We start from the raw sequence: 17456 nt of genomic DNA, 5'->3' as shown, positions 1-17456 counted from the left end.
AAAAAAAAAAAGAAAAAGTACACCTCTGAAAAAGTCAACAATTGAGTTGTTCCTTGTTCTAAAAGCTAGTGCAAAGCTGCTGTTAATACAGAAGTATTATAAAATATAAGAAGCAATTTTTCATAACATTTGTATCATTTCTCAAAGTGATGTACTAACCAAACCTTTTCAAAAAACGGCTTACTAAGGCCTCCTTTTCACTTTTCGTGGCCCCTTCCAGTACTGTTCATCCTCACATGAGAGTCTTTCGTACTGCAGCTGTCTCCTACCTGGTGTTTCCACTTTCTACACTGTCCAGCCCTGCTTAGAAACCTTCCATGATTCCCCACTGCCCTCAGGAACAAAGTCCAAAATAAAGTGCATGCCTCCCTCTCCGCCTGGGCTTCCGCAGCCCTGTCTGCTTGCTCCAGCCCTGCTGCGTCCCTGCAGGCCCTGCCCCGTGCCGTGCTCCCTCTAGACCGGGGACTGCATTCACATCACTCCTCCGCCTGGAACCCTCTCCCCTCCCTCTCTACTGAGAGACAAGAGACAGTGCCTGTTTGTTCCTCACTGTGTCCTGGCATGAGGGAGACACTTAATAAATATTTAAATGAATGAATGAGCTGTGGAAGTTCTTCCTGACTCTGGCAAATGAGTATGTCAGATCAGCCTCGCTTCCTTCCCTCTTGCGCGCATGCCCCCACCGACCGTGCCTGGACCCACCACCACTCAGCACTGCGGACCACCTTACTGGAACATTGGCCTTGTTTTATGGTTGCATTATAGCAAGGTACCATTGTTCTAGAAGCAAGACCCCAGAGTGCATCAATCCTGGGCATTGCAGATGTCCAGAAACACCTGAGGGCCTAGGTGCTTGCTCTCAGCAGGGGGTGGGGCATTGGGGCCACCCTGGAGAGTCACCAGTGCAGTTTCAATGATTAGCTTCAAGTCTTACTGATGTTTTTCTGAGCAATGGCAGTGTGATTCATTTATGGCAACTGTAATTTTTATATCCTCACAATAATTCTTATGAGCTGTGCTCCATGTAATAAGGCACACTCAATAATCCACTCTGCCGCCCCCCATGGGTCACCTCACACTTCCACTCCTGTCCCCATGGCAACCTGGAAGGGGCTTCTCAGACCTGATGGCAGAGTGGGAGCAGCTAAGCCAGAGGGCGGCTATGACACATGGCAGCATTTGGCTGACAATTCTGGGCCAAGGGGTCTTCAGTTTCCAGGAGCTGCAGAGCACCCCAGAGAGTTAATATACTTCAAAAATGAGGGGGAAAAACCGGTAAAGGTTGCAGGTCATCTCTGAATCAGAGACCGTCTTGCTTTACTTTCTAAGTTACCGGTGGGGAACAGAGGGGAAAAAAGAAGACTCTTCACAGCTGAGGAAACACATTCCGGTTATTTCAGCTTCTCCTAGCTGCTCACGAAGCCCGCCAGGCCAATTCTAGTCTAATTTCTGCTATTGTTGAAGGAATAAAATTCAATGGCATGAAAGTGCCTCAGATTTCCTGCCCTTCTCACCCCTCCCTTTATTTAGAGGGGAAATTTTCCTTAGGAGATTATAAAAATGGAATCGATTCACCAGAGGTGGGGGAAAGACACTAAGCACACATGTTTAGGGCTTACATAAATACATCTCAGAGCCGGTTTCAAGGGAAAGTGGCTTGATACTGAGTTTAATTATAAAGCACTTTGGATTCAAAAATGAGACAAAATGCTAGAAGCCAGGTGCCATGGAGGAAGAAAAGGAAAGATGAGCACTAAGGTTCAATTGTTAGGTCCAGCCATGGCTGGAATACACATGGTGAGGTACCAAACCAGTGCTTCATGTTTGTGGTGGAGACAGCCTTGCCAGGTTGTGAAATGTCCCCCTCCAAAAACAGCTGTAAATGGTAACGCACTCCCAACCCGGTGCTAGGGATCCTGAAGCTTCCAAATGGATATGGGGGTCCGTAAAGTGCATCAAATATTAAACACAGGATAACGGAGATCCTCCACAGCAAGACAAGAATGGTCTTCCAGCCTTGAAGCCGCAGAGAGATGAAGTGACGTAAACTCGGGTGTAAAAAGGCCCAGGAGTCAGTGGGGTGTTTGGACAGAAAACAAGGTATTTCTGGGCTGGGAAAATGTCCCAAGTACAGTGCCTGAGAGCAAAAAGATGCGAAAGGAGGTAGGAAGGAAGCAAAACTCTTAGAGGGAGTGGTGGGGGACCCCGCCAGGTTTGTGGACAGGGCACTAGCACAGAAAGCAATTTTACCCAGAAGCCAGTGCAGGCATGCCTGGGGTGCGTATCCAAACACCACAGCGCAGACAGCTAGCAGGAGCTCAGTGCACATCAGAAGGGTGAAAGCTGATTGGAACACAGAAAGTCCTAATGTCAGTGCCATAATTTAGGCCCGGTGGGGGTTTGGTGTGGACTGAAGGCGATAAACCAGTCATAACTGGCTTGCAGAGCTATTCTGTTCAGAGTGCACATACTGGCCTGCATAGTGGTTTCTATATTTGAATTGAGAGGTTTCACAGAAAAATCTAGATTTCTGGTTTCTCTTTAAAAATTCAAAATCTGGCCAATATTCCTCTGTTTAGGCTACAAATATTTATTGAGCATCTACTTTGTGCCAGGTACTACTATTCTAAGCCCTAAGGATACAACAGTGGGAAAAAAATCTTGATGTCATAGAGTGTACATTCTAGTGGAGAAGACAAACAATAAATACATACATGTGCCAGGTAAATGCCATAAAGAAAGTAAAGCAGGTGAGGGGAGTGAGAGTACATGGGGGCGTGCTATGAAACGCAGGCAGCCAGGGAGTCTCCCGCCTCCTTCACGGTAATGTCCGTCTCGAGCTGGACAATGGCTCCCCACACAGCGCATGCTCTCTAATTTGCCACAGGCCCCACCACTCCTGCTGTTGCCTCCTCCTGGCCTACTTGGCTCATTTATGTGGTCTCTGTGGGCATTTACGTTGTGACCCCTGGAGTTAGTGCTTGCTTAGATCCCTCCAACTCTGGACACCCAGGATCCAGGAGAGAAAGGAGATACTGAGCCCAAGTGGGTGAGGACAGCAAGTAAGAGCAAATGGGACTTGAGAAGATAAGGTAAGGAGAAACCTCGTAAGAATGGCCAACAACCCAACAAGTCTGATGGGGGGCACCTCTTTAGGCACTGGCCTGGAAAGTGATGGAGGAACACGGTCCTTGAGACCTGAACAGGTGTACAGAAGAGGCCCAAGGTGTGACTGGGGGAGGGGGTGTCCCCAGATCTCTTTCCCCCTACAGAGCAAAAGGCTGAGGGGCTCAGGTGACAGAGAATCAGGACCAAGACTGAGGCAAGGGTGCAGGGTACAGTGACCAGTGGTTGGGTCATGAAACCCAGGGACAAATCACAGGGACACACAGCCATCTGGTGGGACATCCAAGGGAGGCACAGAATCCTCTCAGACCAGGAACAAGAAGGAAAACCAAAGTGCAAGGTAGAGAGAGCCCCACCATCAAGGAGCAGGTATGGGGAGGTGTGAAGTGGCTTCGTGCTGTCCCTAAGCCAACGAGAAGCTCCAGCTGTGGCTCCACAGCCTGCACCTCTGTACAGGGAGACCCAACAAGTTTCTGTTGGCTGGGGAGGGATCACACAGCCCGAGATCAGCAAGAACAGCTGAGATGGCAAGAAGAAGGTGACAGGAACTGATAGGGCCAAGAGAAAGCATCTGAAAGAGTGGCATCTGCAAAGGGCTTATAAATGGCACTTGCTTCCATTCCTCAAATCAGTAACCTCTTCAAAGAAGGAAGCATCTGTCCTTTCTCATGTGAGCAGTGGTGTGGGTTTGTCTCAGGGGCACCAGGATCTTCTGGAAGATTCTGCCTCTGTTGCTCAGCTGGTGAGAGCTGGCCCATTGAAAAACTGAAGGTGTACGTCTCCAAGCTGTGGCCCCAGGTGCTGCTGCTGGAGGTTCCAGTACATGCCTGGTGCAGAAGCCTGGGCACAGCCTGTCACCTCATCCTTCCTGCTCCTGCACCAGCCTGCCTCCATCTTTGCCTTTTCAGCTACATCCCCTGGAGTCAGCACACACAAACTCCCATAGCCCCGGGGATTGGGGCGTTGTGTAGCTGGTGCTGCATCAACTGCACTGTCTTCAGATGGCCCCGGGGGCTCCTTTGGTTATGCCCTTTAATCAGCCATAGGTGCTAGGCATGATGGCTGAGGTGGGGGCAGTGGTGTACCCTAACAAGTCAGAGAGAGCTGGAGGAGCCTGACACACAGCCCGTCCATGATGGAGAAATCATCCTAGTGCCCCAGGATGCTGTCTGCAAGACTTAGGCCGTGGGTAGTGAGCTAAGCTGCTGGGCATGGATCAGGGTCCTAATAGTGGGGTCTATGGAACATGTAAAAACAATCATCCACTAAAAATGTAGAACAGACATATTTCAGCAAGCACTCCTCTGAGTAGGAATCAGCAACACTCTAGGACTTGGTTTTCAGACCCAAACCACAAGCTGCTCAGGCAAGATGGAGCTCAGAGAACAGCCTCCTGGCCTGGGACCACCTCATAAGGTTAAGTAACCTCAAATTTAAGGCAATGTCTCTCTGGGGACTCTGAGGCTCACCTGCACTTTTTGCACCTTTCTTACAAAGTGAGGGATAGCCAGGACACCTCTGAGTCAGTAGAATTGGAGAACACTGAAAACATTCCCTTCCAGCAAAAAGAAATCTTCCCCTGGCAGAATCAGCCTAGCGATCCTGCACCACAGGATTCTTAACCTCTCCTGTGCAGGGATTCCGTTGGCTGCTCAGTGAAGTCAAGATCTAATCTCAAAGAATATGTAAAATGAAAATAGCACTATAAAAAACAAATTATATTGAAAGTTATCAGACTATGTTTTTTGAGAATTTTAATACAGTAATGTTCGTGTTTCTTTACTAATGTCTTAAACAAAAGATTTGGGAGGGGCCTAATAAACAGCATAATTACGAGGTAGTGACAAGCAGAAGTGGTGCTATGTACATCTGCAGCGACTGCTGTGTGACATGGAAACACTCTGAAGTTTCCATGACTGTGCTTCATTGCCTGCATTCGTATCAGAAGGAAATGGTTAGTGAAGGTTAGTGGAACTAACCAAGTGATATAGATAGAATTCTTTCATGCTCGCGACATATGCCCAATATGCAAATCCTCCTGTAACCCACTGTCTCAAATTCACATTGAAGTGTAAATGGTTATCTTCGTCCCATTGTTCAGAGTAGACAGGACAGTGGTGATAGTGGAACAAAACACGAGGGCACTGAGCTCTAGGAACCAAGATAGAGGGAAAAGATGCGTCACAAAGAAGGGGAGCCATTGTGGGTAGGAAAAGACCCCACTAGCAAAGCGAACTGCCCCGTACCACAGTGAAGCCCCCTGAGCTGCATGGAACTGTCATCTGCAGTTTCCCTGCCTCTCGAAGGCCTGACCCTGTGCTCTCTGGAATCAATGAGCAGACTCAGCCCTTTAAGTTCTCGGAGGCTTTCTGATTACTCATTAAAAGTAACCATTCAGTCCTGGAGAATTGATTTACTTTGCCCCAGTCTCGAAGATGCTGCAGATCAAAAGGTGTCTGGAAAAGCACTCTTAAAGATGCTGACACTACTCCCAATTACGGACACGCCGTGTGCACCAGGCCCCAGTTCTAGGAGGCAGACCTGCTCCACGGGGCAGGCTCAGAGAGGAAGATCGATGTGAGGATGAGTGAGAGAAGGCCACGGTGTTTAGGTCGCTGCTATTGATTCTTTGTCTTTAGACATATACGAAACAGTCCAGTCATTCTTTTTTTCAAAACAGAAAGACAGAGTATAAAACTCTATTCAATAAATACAACAAAGACGGAAAAGACATCAATTCCACAGAGGTAAAGAGAAAAATCAGGTCAACAGAGAAAAGGGGTTAGAAGAGATAAGCACACACGAGCATAAACACACAACAGTATAAGACTGAGAGTGAAAACAGATGGGAAGGCATGTGAAAGAGGGGGAAACCCCACTATTTACCAACCCCTCAGATCAAAGCTCGTCTCACTTACTAATCCTGCTCTGTTGAGGAAAACAAACCCGATTAAAAATTTGGGAAAACATTGCAGCATGTGTTATTCAGAAAACATTCTAATTCCTATCCACATTCTGCAAGTCCCTGTTCCTCGTTGTTAAAGAGGAAAATCTCCTTCTCCCTGTTTCTGAAAGCAGCAAGCACCAGATTTCATCTTCCAGAGGCCGAGGTCTCGCACTTGCATAGAGTAACACCTCTCCTGCGGCCTTTGGGCACACGGATGCCTAAACACGCTTCGCATCCTGCCGCATTTTCCCAAGCACAGGCACGAGTGGTGCCGCGTCTCGGTGTTTCTCTGCCTGTGGATGAACTGGCTGGATGGTAAGGTAAGAGCTGGATGGAGCCTGTGTGGCAGGTGCAGTTATCAGTTCCTGCCGAGCTTGTGAGAGTCAGGCCTGCTCTGAGCGTCCTGCCGGGGACAGGGTCCAGTGAGCAGTGAGTGGAGGCTTCTCTCCATGTCCCTTTAACCACAGCCACCATCAGGGCTTGAGACGGTCTCATTCATGGCCTGTTCCTGGGACATTTTTCTACTGTCAAGGATCAGCACGAACCTTCAAACACCCTTATGTTCCTGCCCAGCAGCGTCAGCAAGCTGAGGACAGACAAGACAATGAGTTGGTTTGCATAAAACTTTGGAATCTTTTGAAAATAAAGACACAGGGAACTTCAGGATGGGATTTTTATACTAAATGCCTGATCCAGCATGACTGTCAAGAGTGGTACTGGTGAGGAAGGAAGGAAAAGATGAGCAGCCTCAGATTTAGGCTATACCCTGATTCCCAATGATTTAATAACAATATAAGGCAGAGGACAGGCTAGGTCAACAGATCAAAAGTGCAACAAACACTCATGGAGCCCTGCTATGCTCCCGCAGGCACTGTGGGTGCAGAGATGTGTAAGACAGTCCCACGGAGCACATGGTCAGGACTCCCAGGATGTTAACATTCACTCCCACCCACAGTCGTGCCCATTCCTGGAGGACAAGGAACACGGTACGAATCTTCTATGTCTTAACCACTTGGTAAGCTGGGTTTGATTATGTCCCCACCACATAGCTGTGAAAACTGAGGTGGAGAGGCCATAGGCAGACCATGAAGACCGTGGTCTACTTGGTTGTGCTGAATTAGGCATTGCCAACAGTAGATCTAGAGAGAGGAGGGGTCCTCAGGAAAGGCATCTCCAGGAGCAATGCAAGGTAATGGATTCAGGGAACAAGGAAAGATGCCAGGGCAACTAGGTTCAGAGGGCAGAGATGACCTGGGAGGAGAGCACAGGCTGGCCCAGACCTGGGCCCCTCTCCACACGTGTTGAGGTAGACTCTCCTTAATCTGTCTGCCCAGGGCCACTGCCCCTTCTTTTGGGCAATTCTCCCTGTGGTTTGGAGGGAGGCTCCCAACCACAAGAGCAGGCCCATGACCCAGGCTGAGCCAAGTGCATGGCACCTCACCCTCGGGTTCTAGTAACTGGCCCAAGAAGGGGACAAAGACCCGAACCATTACATCAGAGTGTTTTCCTGAGATTTATAAAACCAAAGCTGGTTTATGGTGCTACTGAGATAAGCTTGGAACCAGTGGTGGTCATATTTCCTGCAATATGGTGCCTGTCTACCATAGAAGAGAATGAAGCCAACCCATACACACCAGCAGAGACAAGAAGCAGCCAGAGAGTGCCAGGAATATTCAGACCCCTGCATCCAGGCTTCTCCAAGGCCAGCACTTCCCTCCCCTTTTCCATGGTCTAGTTGGATGAGCCAATAAGTTCTTCTTCTCCTTAGGCTGATTGGGCTGGACTTGTAAATCTAGTAACCAATGGAGTTCTGGTTGACACCCAGGCATGGCAGACACATGGTGCACAATGCCAGGGTGGGTGCTCTGTGAGTGGGACAGGGTCTATCTCAATGGCCACGGGGGCCTCAGGATGCTCTGCAATGTGCAGGGGAGAGATGGACTGCACTGGAAGGAATGGCAGAGGGGCCAGCGGGTGCCCACAGCTCCTTGCATGGCATGCAGCCACGAGAGTGCACTGGAAATGAGCTCGCACAGATGTGTTCCACAGAGAACACTCACCTGCAGCCAGCTCCCTGCAGTACTGTCACCCCAAGAGTTCTTTGTGCTCTGGCAGGACAGTGTGTGTGGGTGGCCCTTGCTGGGCCTGGCGAGTGTGAGTTCCACTGAGAAGATGAGCAGGGAAAGGCTGGGACTGCAGGAGACAGCGTCGCTGGAGAAGCCCCTACTCAGTGTGCCAGGATGCCTGGGGACTCAGGGAGGGCTTTTGTCTGGGGGCTGTTTCACCAAAGGACGCTCATTTAATTATTGTGTGGAGGCAAAAACCACACTGTCCTCCTGCAGGGACTGAGCTATCCAAGGAAAAGTCATCATCTAGAGTAAAAATTATTTGGAACAATTGAATCCTTAGCGTTCAGCCTCTTCACTACTGCCTTCGATGCAAGAAAGGGATAGAAATTAGAATATGTATTTAGATTTGCTTGAATTTGCATAAAGGAACACTGAAAGGATTTTTTTTAAGTGGATAGGGGGCAGCGAGCGTGGACTAGATGGAGGCAGGCAGGAGGTGGGTAGAAAGCACATTTCACTGTGGACCTTTCACTGGTTTCAATTTCAAGCTGTGTGCACCCAAAATAATAATACGGTAATAAGGCAGAACTCTGTGAAAAAAGATGTCATTTTCATTATTTAGATCAACTGTTTAAAAAATAATAAAATTGAAAAAAAAAAAAAAACCCTAAAGCAGACCCTACTGAGCTGTGTTAGACTCTGAAAATCCAACGAGGCACGTAACAAACCTCAACCCATGTCCTTCCCTGATTCAACAGTGCTGCACAACACCGCCTTGTTCTTGGAAGCATCTCTCTTCTTAGTGTCTCCTTAGTCACCCGTGGCTCCAGGCCAGCCCTGGCTCAAACCTCACAGGCCACACAGGTGGTTGTGACCCAGCCCCTGGTTCCCCACCCTGGCACCAAGCTGCAGCCCCAGACCTGTGAAGCTCCACTTTTCCACTAGCTGAGGCTCACTGGCCCCTCGCAGGAGGCTGGACTTGGCCGTTTCCACTGTTCATTAGAAACCACAGGTGCAGCCACCACAGCGGTGCCTGCCTTTTCTGAGGGAGCTGGATGCTGGCCGTTGTTGGCTCATTCCCTGCACTGACAGCCGCGGTCTCCATCGGGGGCACACACTCACCAGGGTAATTCTCAGGACCCTTTTTGGAAAACCTGTCTTCTTACTTAAAACTATTTAAAGGAAAATCCATCCAAGCCAGTTGATGAAAAAGTACTTATTAAATACCTTTCCCAAAGTTAAAACATCCTTAACGAGGAGCTGTTAAAAGCATACCTTTGAAGTTGTGTTTCCCTGAGACACGTGCTAAATTAGTAAACTTTTAGCTTGAATTAAAAAGGTATCACACACCTACTCAGAACAAGAAAAGGTCAGAACGCTACCCCTCTGTGACCCCTCATGAAAGCTTGGGAAACAGGCTGCAGCTTTCAGGGAACAGGGTGCACGCTTGTGTGGCAGCCCAAATCCTCCTGCTGCTTTACAGTCACACTCTGCGGGCTCTGGCTAAGGCCTGTTTGCTACACTCATTTAAGGAGAGAATGTCAGAAGCATTTAAAATAAAATGTCCTGTGATTTTCAAAATCATGAAAGTTTCCAGCAGGCTGAAGAGAAAAGGATTTCCTTGCTGGAACAAGGAGGAAAGAAGACCTCCTAAAAAATAAAGGGTTAAAGGGTCAGTGTGGATGCAGAGGTGTTGTTTGTTTTGCTGATTTTCTCCAAGTAAGATTTGTTTCTTCTCAGCCTTCATTTCCAGTGCTATATCTTGCAGCTATCACTGAATGGGGGTTTGAAAGCCAGCGAATTCAATTTAGGGCCATGTTATCCCATAAAACATAAGTGTTGACCAGCTTAATGCAGAAACTCCCATCTGTGAGGCCCTGGGATCAGGAGAGCTTATGAGATCAAAAAAGCTAATCTGCTATCAAAGATAACCTTGGTTTCTGACAATTGAGGCTAGAACTTACAAAACAAATGAAATTATTTCCCAAACTTAACTGCACCTGGTGTGAAAGGAATATGATAGGTTAGGAAGTGCAGATTCTTCATTCCAGAATCCCAGGCCTATAAATGAATGCTTGGCTAGAAAGATAAGATTTTTGTTTTCTTAATAATTATAATAGCCTCCATATGACAGCCCATAATTACATAGATATGTCCACTCCATAGGGCAAATTATGTCTGCTTGAGGGTAACTACTACAAAAACACAGGACAGCATGGTTATCTACTATATTCATAATCCTGGCTCGTTCCCCAGCGTTAAAGTGGTAGATGAGCTGGCAGAAAACCTCTTGGTGGGGGAGCCAAAAGATATTTCCGGCATTCAGACCCATATTGAAGGATGCAGTCTCAAAAACACAAACCCGTGTGGATAAGTCACGTGCGTAACATCGTTGGTCAAGTCTTACAGCTTAATCTAATGTTGCTCATTACACATACACACCTGCCCTCTCCCAAAACAAAGAGGACGCTCCCCAGTTACTCACCGAGATCACCCTGACAAATATCTGTTCGTGTGGCTCCACCAATGATAAACTGCGGGCTGGGACACAATTCCTGAAAGTAACATAGGACAAAACACAAGTCACAAGATGCCCAGTGATGGGGGCAACAAGGGTAAAGGGATGTCAGAGTCAAAGAATTCAGACCTGAGAGGAGCCTGGGAGGTCATCTACTGCAGTGCATCATTTTACTGCCAGGACTCTGACACCACAAGAAGGGAGTCGCACAGCTGGGGTCAACTGTCGTGACAGTATTTCTACTGCTATTTGTATTGTGTGGCTGCACGGGCATGATAAGGCAGTAGGGTGTGGGGAGGCGGGGCAGAGGCAAAGGCTGAGATAATAATGAGAAGAAATAAGATCTCACCCATTCAGACCACACCCCTGTTTACACAGGATTAGAATAATGTTTAGCAAAATGCTTTGCACCCTGTGGCCTCTCATTAAGTACCTGACCAAGTGATAATGATCCCAGTGCTGATAGAACTGCTGAGGTGTGAGGAAGTGCCAGGTATGCAGAAGGAGAGCTCAGCTCTGATGCACTCCCGTGCCTGCCCTGCACTTCCTCCACTCACCTCCCTAGCTGGCGTCTCCCTACAGGACATCGTGTGGCCTTAGTGGCTGTGGAGGCCCACGAGGCATGCCTTGGGGCCTTCTTTCTTTACTTGTTTACCCAGCAAGGATTTATTGAATGCCCATTCTACACATGGTACAATTGCACCATGGCAGGCAGGGCACAGAGGGGACCATGGTGACATGAAAAAAGAGAAGAAATAAACACACAGTACTTGGCCTCAGAGTGCTTTCAGTCTAAGTAGGAAACCAAGACTGACATTATGAAAACATCAGAAAAGAAAGACTAGTGCATAGTAACAGAATGTAGACCACACCTCAAAGGGAGGAACAGGGGACATGTCCCATAGGGTTACAGACAAAAGACTTCCTGGGTGGGAGATGGTACATGCCCGTTAGAAAGGCAGGATTCAGGAACAGTCCAGGATTGGTTCCCAAGAAGAGATGGGCCTGCCTGGCCACCAGCCAAACTGTTAGGGGAAAGGGTAGGGACCTCGAGGGACAGAAAAGAGTCAGCTTACATTTAACGAGAGGCATTCTGGGTTGTGCTACATCAAGGACTGTCTGGCCACAAAGAGGGAGAATCATTTCTCTCTTACTCCACAGAGATGAAGAAATGGTAGATCATAAAGGACAAGGAAGCAGGAGAGGCTGAGGGCAGATGACAGGGTCTGGGTGGGGCCGTGAGCTGAGACCCTGGGACTCTGCTGAGTGAGCTGAGCCTTCTGAGTGGCAGCCCCACAACCCTCTGTAAGGCCACCAGCTCCAGCCGAAAAGGCCCCAAACAGCTCCTCTGGGCTCGCTTCAGGTATTAAAAACAACAGTCATTAACTTGTTTTTTATTGAAAAACTAATACATGCGCATGGAAAAAAAATCCAAGGGCCAGCCTGTGACTCACTCGGCAGAGTGTGGTACTGATAACACCAAGGCCACGGGTTCGAATCCCTATATAGGGATGGCCGGTTCGCTCACTGGCTGAGTGTGGTGCTGACAACACCAAGACAAAGGTTAAGATCCCCTTACCAGTCATCTTAAAAAAAAAAAAAAGAAAGAAAAAAAATCCAAGAGTAAATAATAGTGAAAAGCAAAAAGTCTACTCCAGATTCTTCACTGTTAACATTTTTTATGTATCCCTTGAGAAACTGTCTTCTGACATCAAAGCATACACACATACTTATATTTTTATCATCTATGTCTTATACGTCTTTTCTTAGGACACATAGAGCTTTGTCAATTCATGAAAAGTACCACGAGTTTTTTAGCCACTCCTCTAACAATGGACCTCTTGGTTGGGTTTGTTTGGTTTTTTCCCCAATACTTTGTAATCTCTTGACGTTCCTCTTAACTTCCATCCTTATGATGCAGCTGACATATTATGCAGATTCCTGTCTCTCTGTATTTCTCCTTAAGATCAATAAACTGCTTAGTTGTCAAAAGGTGGACACTTTAAAGAAGAATATCGTTGGCTGGGCCGCACCAGGGCCCGCTCACCCTGGACATTTCTCTAACCATAGGGCCTGGGCTGGGCATTGGCCCAGAATGTGGGGAAGCCAGGAAATGAGGACACAGAAAAGCACCTGCTGGGAAAGCTCCCTGACTCTGCACAGCTGGGAACGCTCCCTGACCCTGCACAACTGGGAACGCTCCCTGACCCTGCACCTGCTGGGAACGCTCCCTGACCCTGCACAACTGGGAATACTCCCTGACCCTGCACAGCTGGGAACGCTCCCTGACCCTGCACCTGCTGGAAAAGCTCCCTGACCCTGCACAGCTGGGAACGCTCCCTGACCCTGCACCTGCTGGGAATGCTCCCTGACCTCACACAGCTGGCCATTTTCTTTGTGATAGGATTGTTGTTCTTGCCCAGCACTAGAGAAAACATTGTCTTAGGATTGCAAATAACAAAACGCTCATCCTGAGAACCCAAGCTTTACCTTGAGATCTTCACCTGGGCATACTTGTCTTCCAACCCTTGGGACAAGATCCCAAAAAACCTTTTGCTCAGCAGCTTAAAAGTAAGCAGAAACTTCAGCAGGGGCAGGATGTCGAACTATGATTTCAGAAAACATCTAAGTATCAAACTTTGTCTGTTATTGAGAGGGCAAAAACACATGCAGAAGTTATGTTCAGCCCATCTCATCTCCTTTCCCCCAAAGGCAGGTAAAAATGAACATTTCTGTGGAAACCAGGATGATATGAGCCATGTCTGGGCAGCTGGCTTAAGGCCCCCAAGACTGAGAAAGTGTGAGGTCACCTTCAAAGCAGCAGGTGAAGCAAACGAGCCAGTGACCCAGTGCAAGGAGGGCAGAGGGCTTGAGCAGATGCTCCCAAGATGCATGGACGGCCAATAAGCCCGAGAAGAGATGCCCAGCATCACTCATCACTCTAGGGAAATGCAAATCAAAGCCATAATGAGATGCCACCCCACACCCATTGGGATGGCTACTATCAAGAAAACAGAAAATAACAAATGTTGGCAAGGATGTGGAGCAATTGGAACCCTCGTGGGCTGTTGGTAGAAATGTAAAATGGTGCAGCTGCTATGTAAAATGGTGCAGCCACTGAGTAAAACAGTATGGCAGTGCCTCAAAAACCTGAAGATAGAATTAACACATGATCCAGCAATTCCGCTACTGGCTGGATACAAAGAATTGAAAGCAGGGTCTCAAAGGGATGCTTACATACTCATGGTCACAGCAGCATGACTCACAGTACCCGAAAGTGGGAAGTAACCCAAATGTCCATCAATGGATAAATAAACAAAATGTGGCATGTACATACAATGGAGTGTTCTTTAAACTTAAAGAGGAAGGGAATTCTGACACATGTTACAACATGGATGAACCTGGAGGACATTATGCTAAGTATATTAAGCCAGTCACAAAAGGGCAAATCCTGTATGATTTCACTGATGTGAGGTCGGTAGCATAGTCAGATTCACAGAGACGGGAGTAGTCAGATTCACAGGGAAGCAGAACAGTGGTTTCCAGAAAGGGGAGGAAGGAAGGGAGAGCTGTTAGTGGGTACAGAGCTTCAGTTCTGCACTGTGCACTTGAAAACGGCTAAGATGGTAAGTTTTATGTTATGTGTATTTTACCACAATTTAAATAGTCAGATTCACAGAGACGGGAAGCAGAACAGTGGTTTCCAGAAAGGGGAGGAAGGAAGGGAGAGCTGTTAGTGGGTACAGAGCTTCAGTTCTGCAGTGTGCACTTGAAAACGGCTAAGATGGTAAGTTTTATGTTATGTGTATTTTACCACAATTTAAAAATAAATAAGTAATTGCAGCAAGTAAACTTGCAATGTACCTCCCTTCTGGACACCCCACTGTGCTTACAAGCCCCTGAGAGGCCTCTTGGGAGGAAAAAAAAATGAAGGATTTAGAAACAGGCTGATTTCCCAGGATCCAACGCACACTCCTGGTAGAGGTGGAACCAGAATCTTTACCAACTTGGGAATCTATTGAATAATCTGCAGGGTCTTAGAGGGTAAGGCAGTGTCTTCCAATGCTCCTTTGTGGTACGTGAGCTTGACCCTGGCCCAAAGCAGCCATGAGTCAGCTCTCCATTGGTGACCAGGCACAGAGAGGCCACACTTTGTCACCTTCTTACTTATGCACCACACACTTGAGAACTCCAGGTAGGAGTCCCACGCTTCCACATTAATCAGGTTCCACTGCCTCATCCTCTGGATTTTATGGCCACTATTCACAGGCACAAATCAGCACATCTGGTCCAAAATTACCAAATTTCCATGGACAGTGAGACCAGGTGAAGACATAGTTGGGGGAGGATGGGCGATGTGGTTGAGGAGGTAAGCAAGGGCTTACAAACTGGCAGAAGAAGGAGAAAAACTAGACAAGGGTTAAGCGATTCCTGAATTTGGTCACTAAATGACTTATTCACCCCCTCTCCATTCTCTTTCCCCCCCAGCCCTTGGATCTCCAAGTCCATCCTCCTTATGTCTTCTGTCATTCGGTAGTGGCATCCCAGGTTCCTGTGGCCTGTCCCTTATGCCTCTGACGGTCACTCACTTCACTCGCCCTGGGCATCAGTCCTCATTCACGCTCTGGCTCCCCACAGTTTCCATCAGAGCTGAGACCACAGCTCATTCCTCAGTTTCTCCTGACCACCCCCCAAACAGTGCACAGCCAATGCCTGGTGTAAAACAGAGGCTCAAAAAACTGTCTGTTGAAATGAAGTGTGGCTGTCAACTCTTGAAATCGAGTATACAACCTTGATTTTATCAACATGTCTGGGTAATCCCATGGTTTCAGCGGGGTGGGACAATGGGCCGTGTGCGCAGGAGGCAGTCACAGCAAAGGAGCTGATCTCAGAGGTGGAAACTGTTGTGCAAAATCAATGGGACGAAAACAGAAGGGGTAGAGATAGTTGGAGTTAAATGATGGTTTTGACCATTTTTAAAGAATTATTCTCTCCTTATCTTCCCTTCTCAACCACTGCCAAGAAAATAGGAACCATGACCCGATTTCCTTATCGTGGTTTTGAAGACAAAAGGCTCCCTGACCAAGGGCCATTTGGTGTGTCCATTCAACAGCTCCTCTTCTGAGACCTTGTTCTGTGCCAGGCCCCAGACAGAGCACTTCACACAGACGATCTCGATTCTCACAGACACTGTGTGCAGGGGCTCTGACCCCCGAGGTTACATCACTTTACAAGGGCCACATAATGGGAGGTCACGGGCCAAGGTTTTGGGAGTACAGTTCTCTATCCCCTGCTTCTAAACTTTGGGTCATGTCAGTGACAGCATCCAGAAGTCCCTGATTTCTGCACACCCCAACCCTGACAGAAAATGATAACTGGTGGCCTTCAGCGGCCCTGCAACTTTCAGCAATGATGTTGTCACAGTTTACCGAAGGGCTGACTAAATCTAGCATCAAATTGTCCCATTGTCACTGGGGGGGACAATCTATGTAGTAGTAACTACTATGTATTCTGTGCCCTTTATGTGCCAGGCACTATGCTCTGAGATTTTTCTCTAGTTCTCGTGCCAATCCTGAAAAACAAGGGGCCAGTAACACCATTTTACAGATGAGAAAACTGAGGCACACAGAGTTTAAGTTACCACCCAAGGCCACACAGACAGAGACAGGATTCAGATGTAACTTCTCTGGTTCTAAAGCCTGTACGTGCTCCTGCCTCTATACCCCACTACCTCTGAAAAAGATTTTAAAAGGCTGGGGGTGGGAGAGTGATTGAAATATGGGATCCAGAAATGTTGGATCCACAGCCATGACTTCTCCCCCAACTACTTCTGACCGGTCGCAAGGGCCCTCCTCCCCGAAAGACACCCAGCAGCTCAGCAGCAAGCCCCCCTCCTTACCGTGGGCCGCTTCCAGACGATGCCTTGTGTTTGTGGGGAGCCTGGGCCAAGATCCTTGTAGCCCAAAGCTGACGGACATGCTGGGAACTCTGGGTCCTTAAATAGGACCCCTGAGTTCAAGCACTGCTGCCTCAGGGCCTCGAAGTCCTGGCCCAAGTACTTGACGGCTTTCCAGTGGGAGCCGAGGCCTTCAGCGGCCGCCCGCTGCCTGCACACTCTAGCCGCCAGCGCTGCCATGCCAGGGCTCCCAGGGTGCACAGGAGAGCGGGGCTGTCTGGGCTCTCAGACACCTGCTGCACTGGGAAGGGAGCTATAAAGCTGCACAGAGGGAGGTGGAACAGGTAAACATTTCGCCCCAGGCCCCGCTCCAGAAGGAAGTGAGTCACAGCCAGGAACAAATATGTACCCAAGGTGCAAATGAATCGGCCCCACCTTCTCCTTCTGTCTTTTGCAGAAAACCTGGAGGCCAAGAACCTTCCAGACCCCATCCCAGGCCATTAGCCTAAAAAGTCCATTAGGATCTCAGCCACCCCCACCTCTTTGCCAAACCCACTTGCCTGGCATTGAGCGCGTTGACGGAGACGGGAAGGCTCATTGTGCAGCTGGAGGCAGGTGGTCACCGAGGGACTGGAGAAGTAGTTGTGAGCAGGAGGAGAGAAGTCATTAGAAGGGTTCCCTTTCCTTCCAGAAAAGTTTGGTTCCATAATTTCTAGGCAGGAAAAAATATCAGAGAAGGGTGATTCATGGGGTACTTTCAGACCAACCAGAGGTTGTTCCAGCCATGAGTAAAGGTGTGGGCCCTGGCTGCCTGTCTCCATCCCAGCTCCACCACTAATTAGCTGTCACCTTAGGCAAGTTATTTAGCCTCTTTCCCCCCTAATTTTCTCATCTGTAAAA

At 48.2% G+C, this 17456-nt stretch overlaps 1 protein-coding gene across 1 annotated transcript in view; it reads right to left on the bottom strand.

Moving 5' to 3' along the window:
- Window positions 1–16796, bottom strand: part of CAPN8 (calpain 8) — a 70449-nt gene extending 53653 nt beyond the window's left edge. The window contains exons 1-2 of the mRNA XM_008584695.1: window positions 16560–16796; window positions 10628–10697 (exon numbers count right to left, since the gene is read on the bottom strand). Coding sequence (XP_008582917.1) covers window positions 10628–10697; window positions 16560–16796 — 307 coding nt within the window. The remainder of the gene's footprint in view (window positions 1–10627; window positions 10698–16559) is intronic.
- Window positions 16797–17456: the final 660 nt, after the last annotated feature.

Source organism: Galeopterus variegatus, unplaced genomic scaffold (genome assembly GCF_000696425.1).
Source record: "Galeopterus variegatus unplaced genomic scaffold, G_variegatus-3.0.2 Scaffold3336, whole genome shotgun sequence".
In the NCBI taxonomy this organism is placed as follows: Eukaryota; Metazoa; Chordata; class Mammalia; order Dermoptera; family Cynocephalidae; genus Galeopterus; species Galeopterus variegatus.
This window is presented reverse-complemented; position numbering and strand designations above follow the sequence as displayed.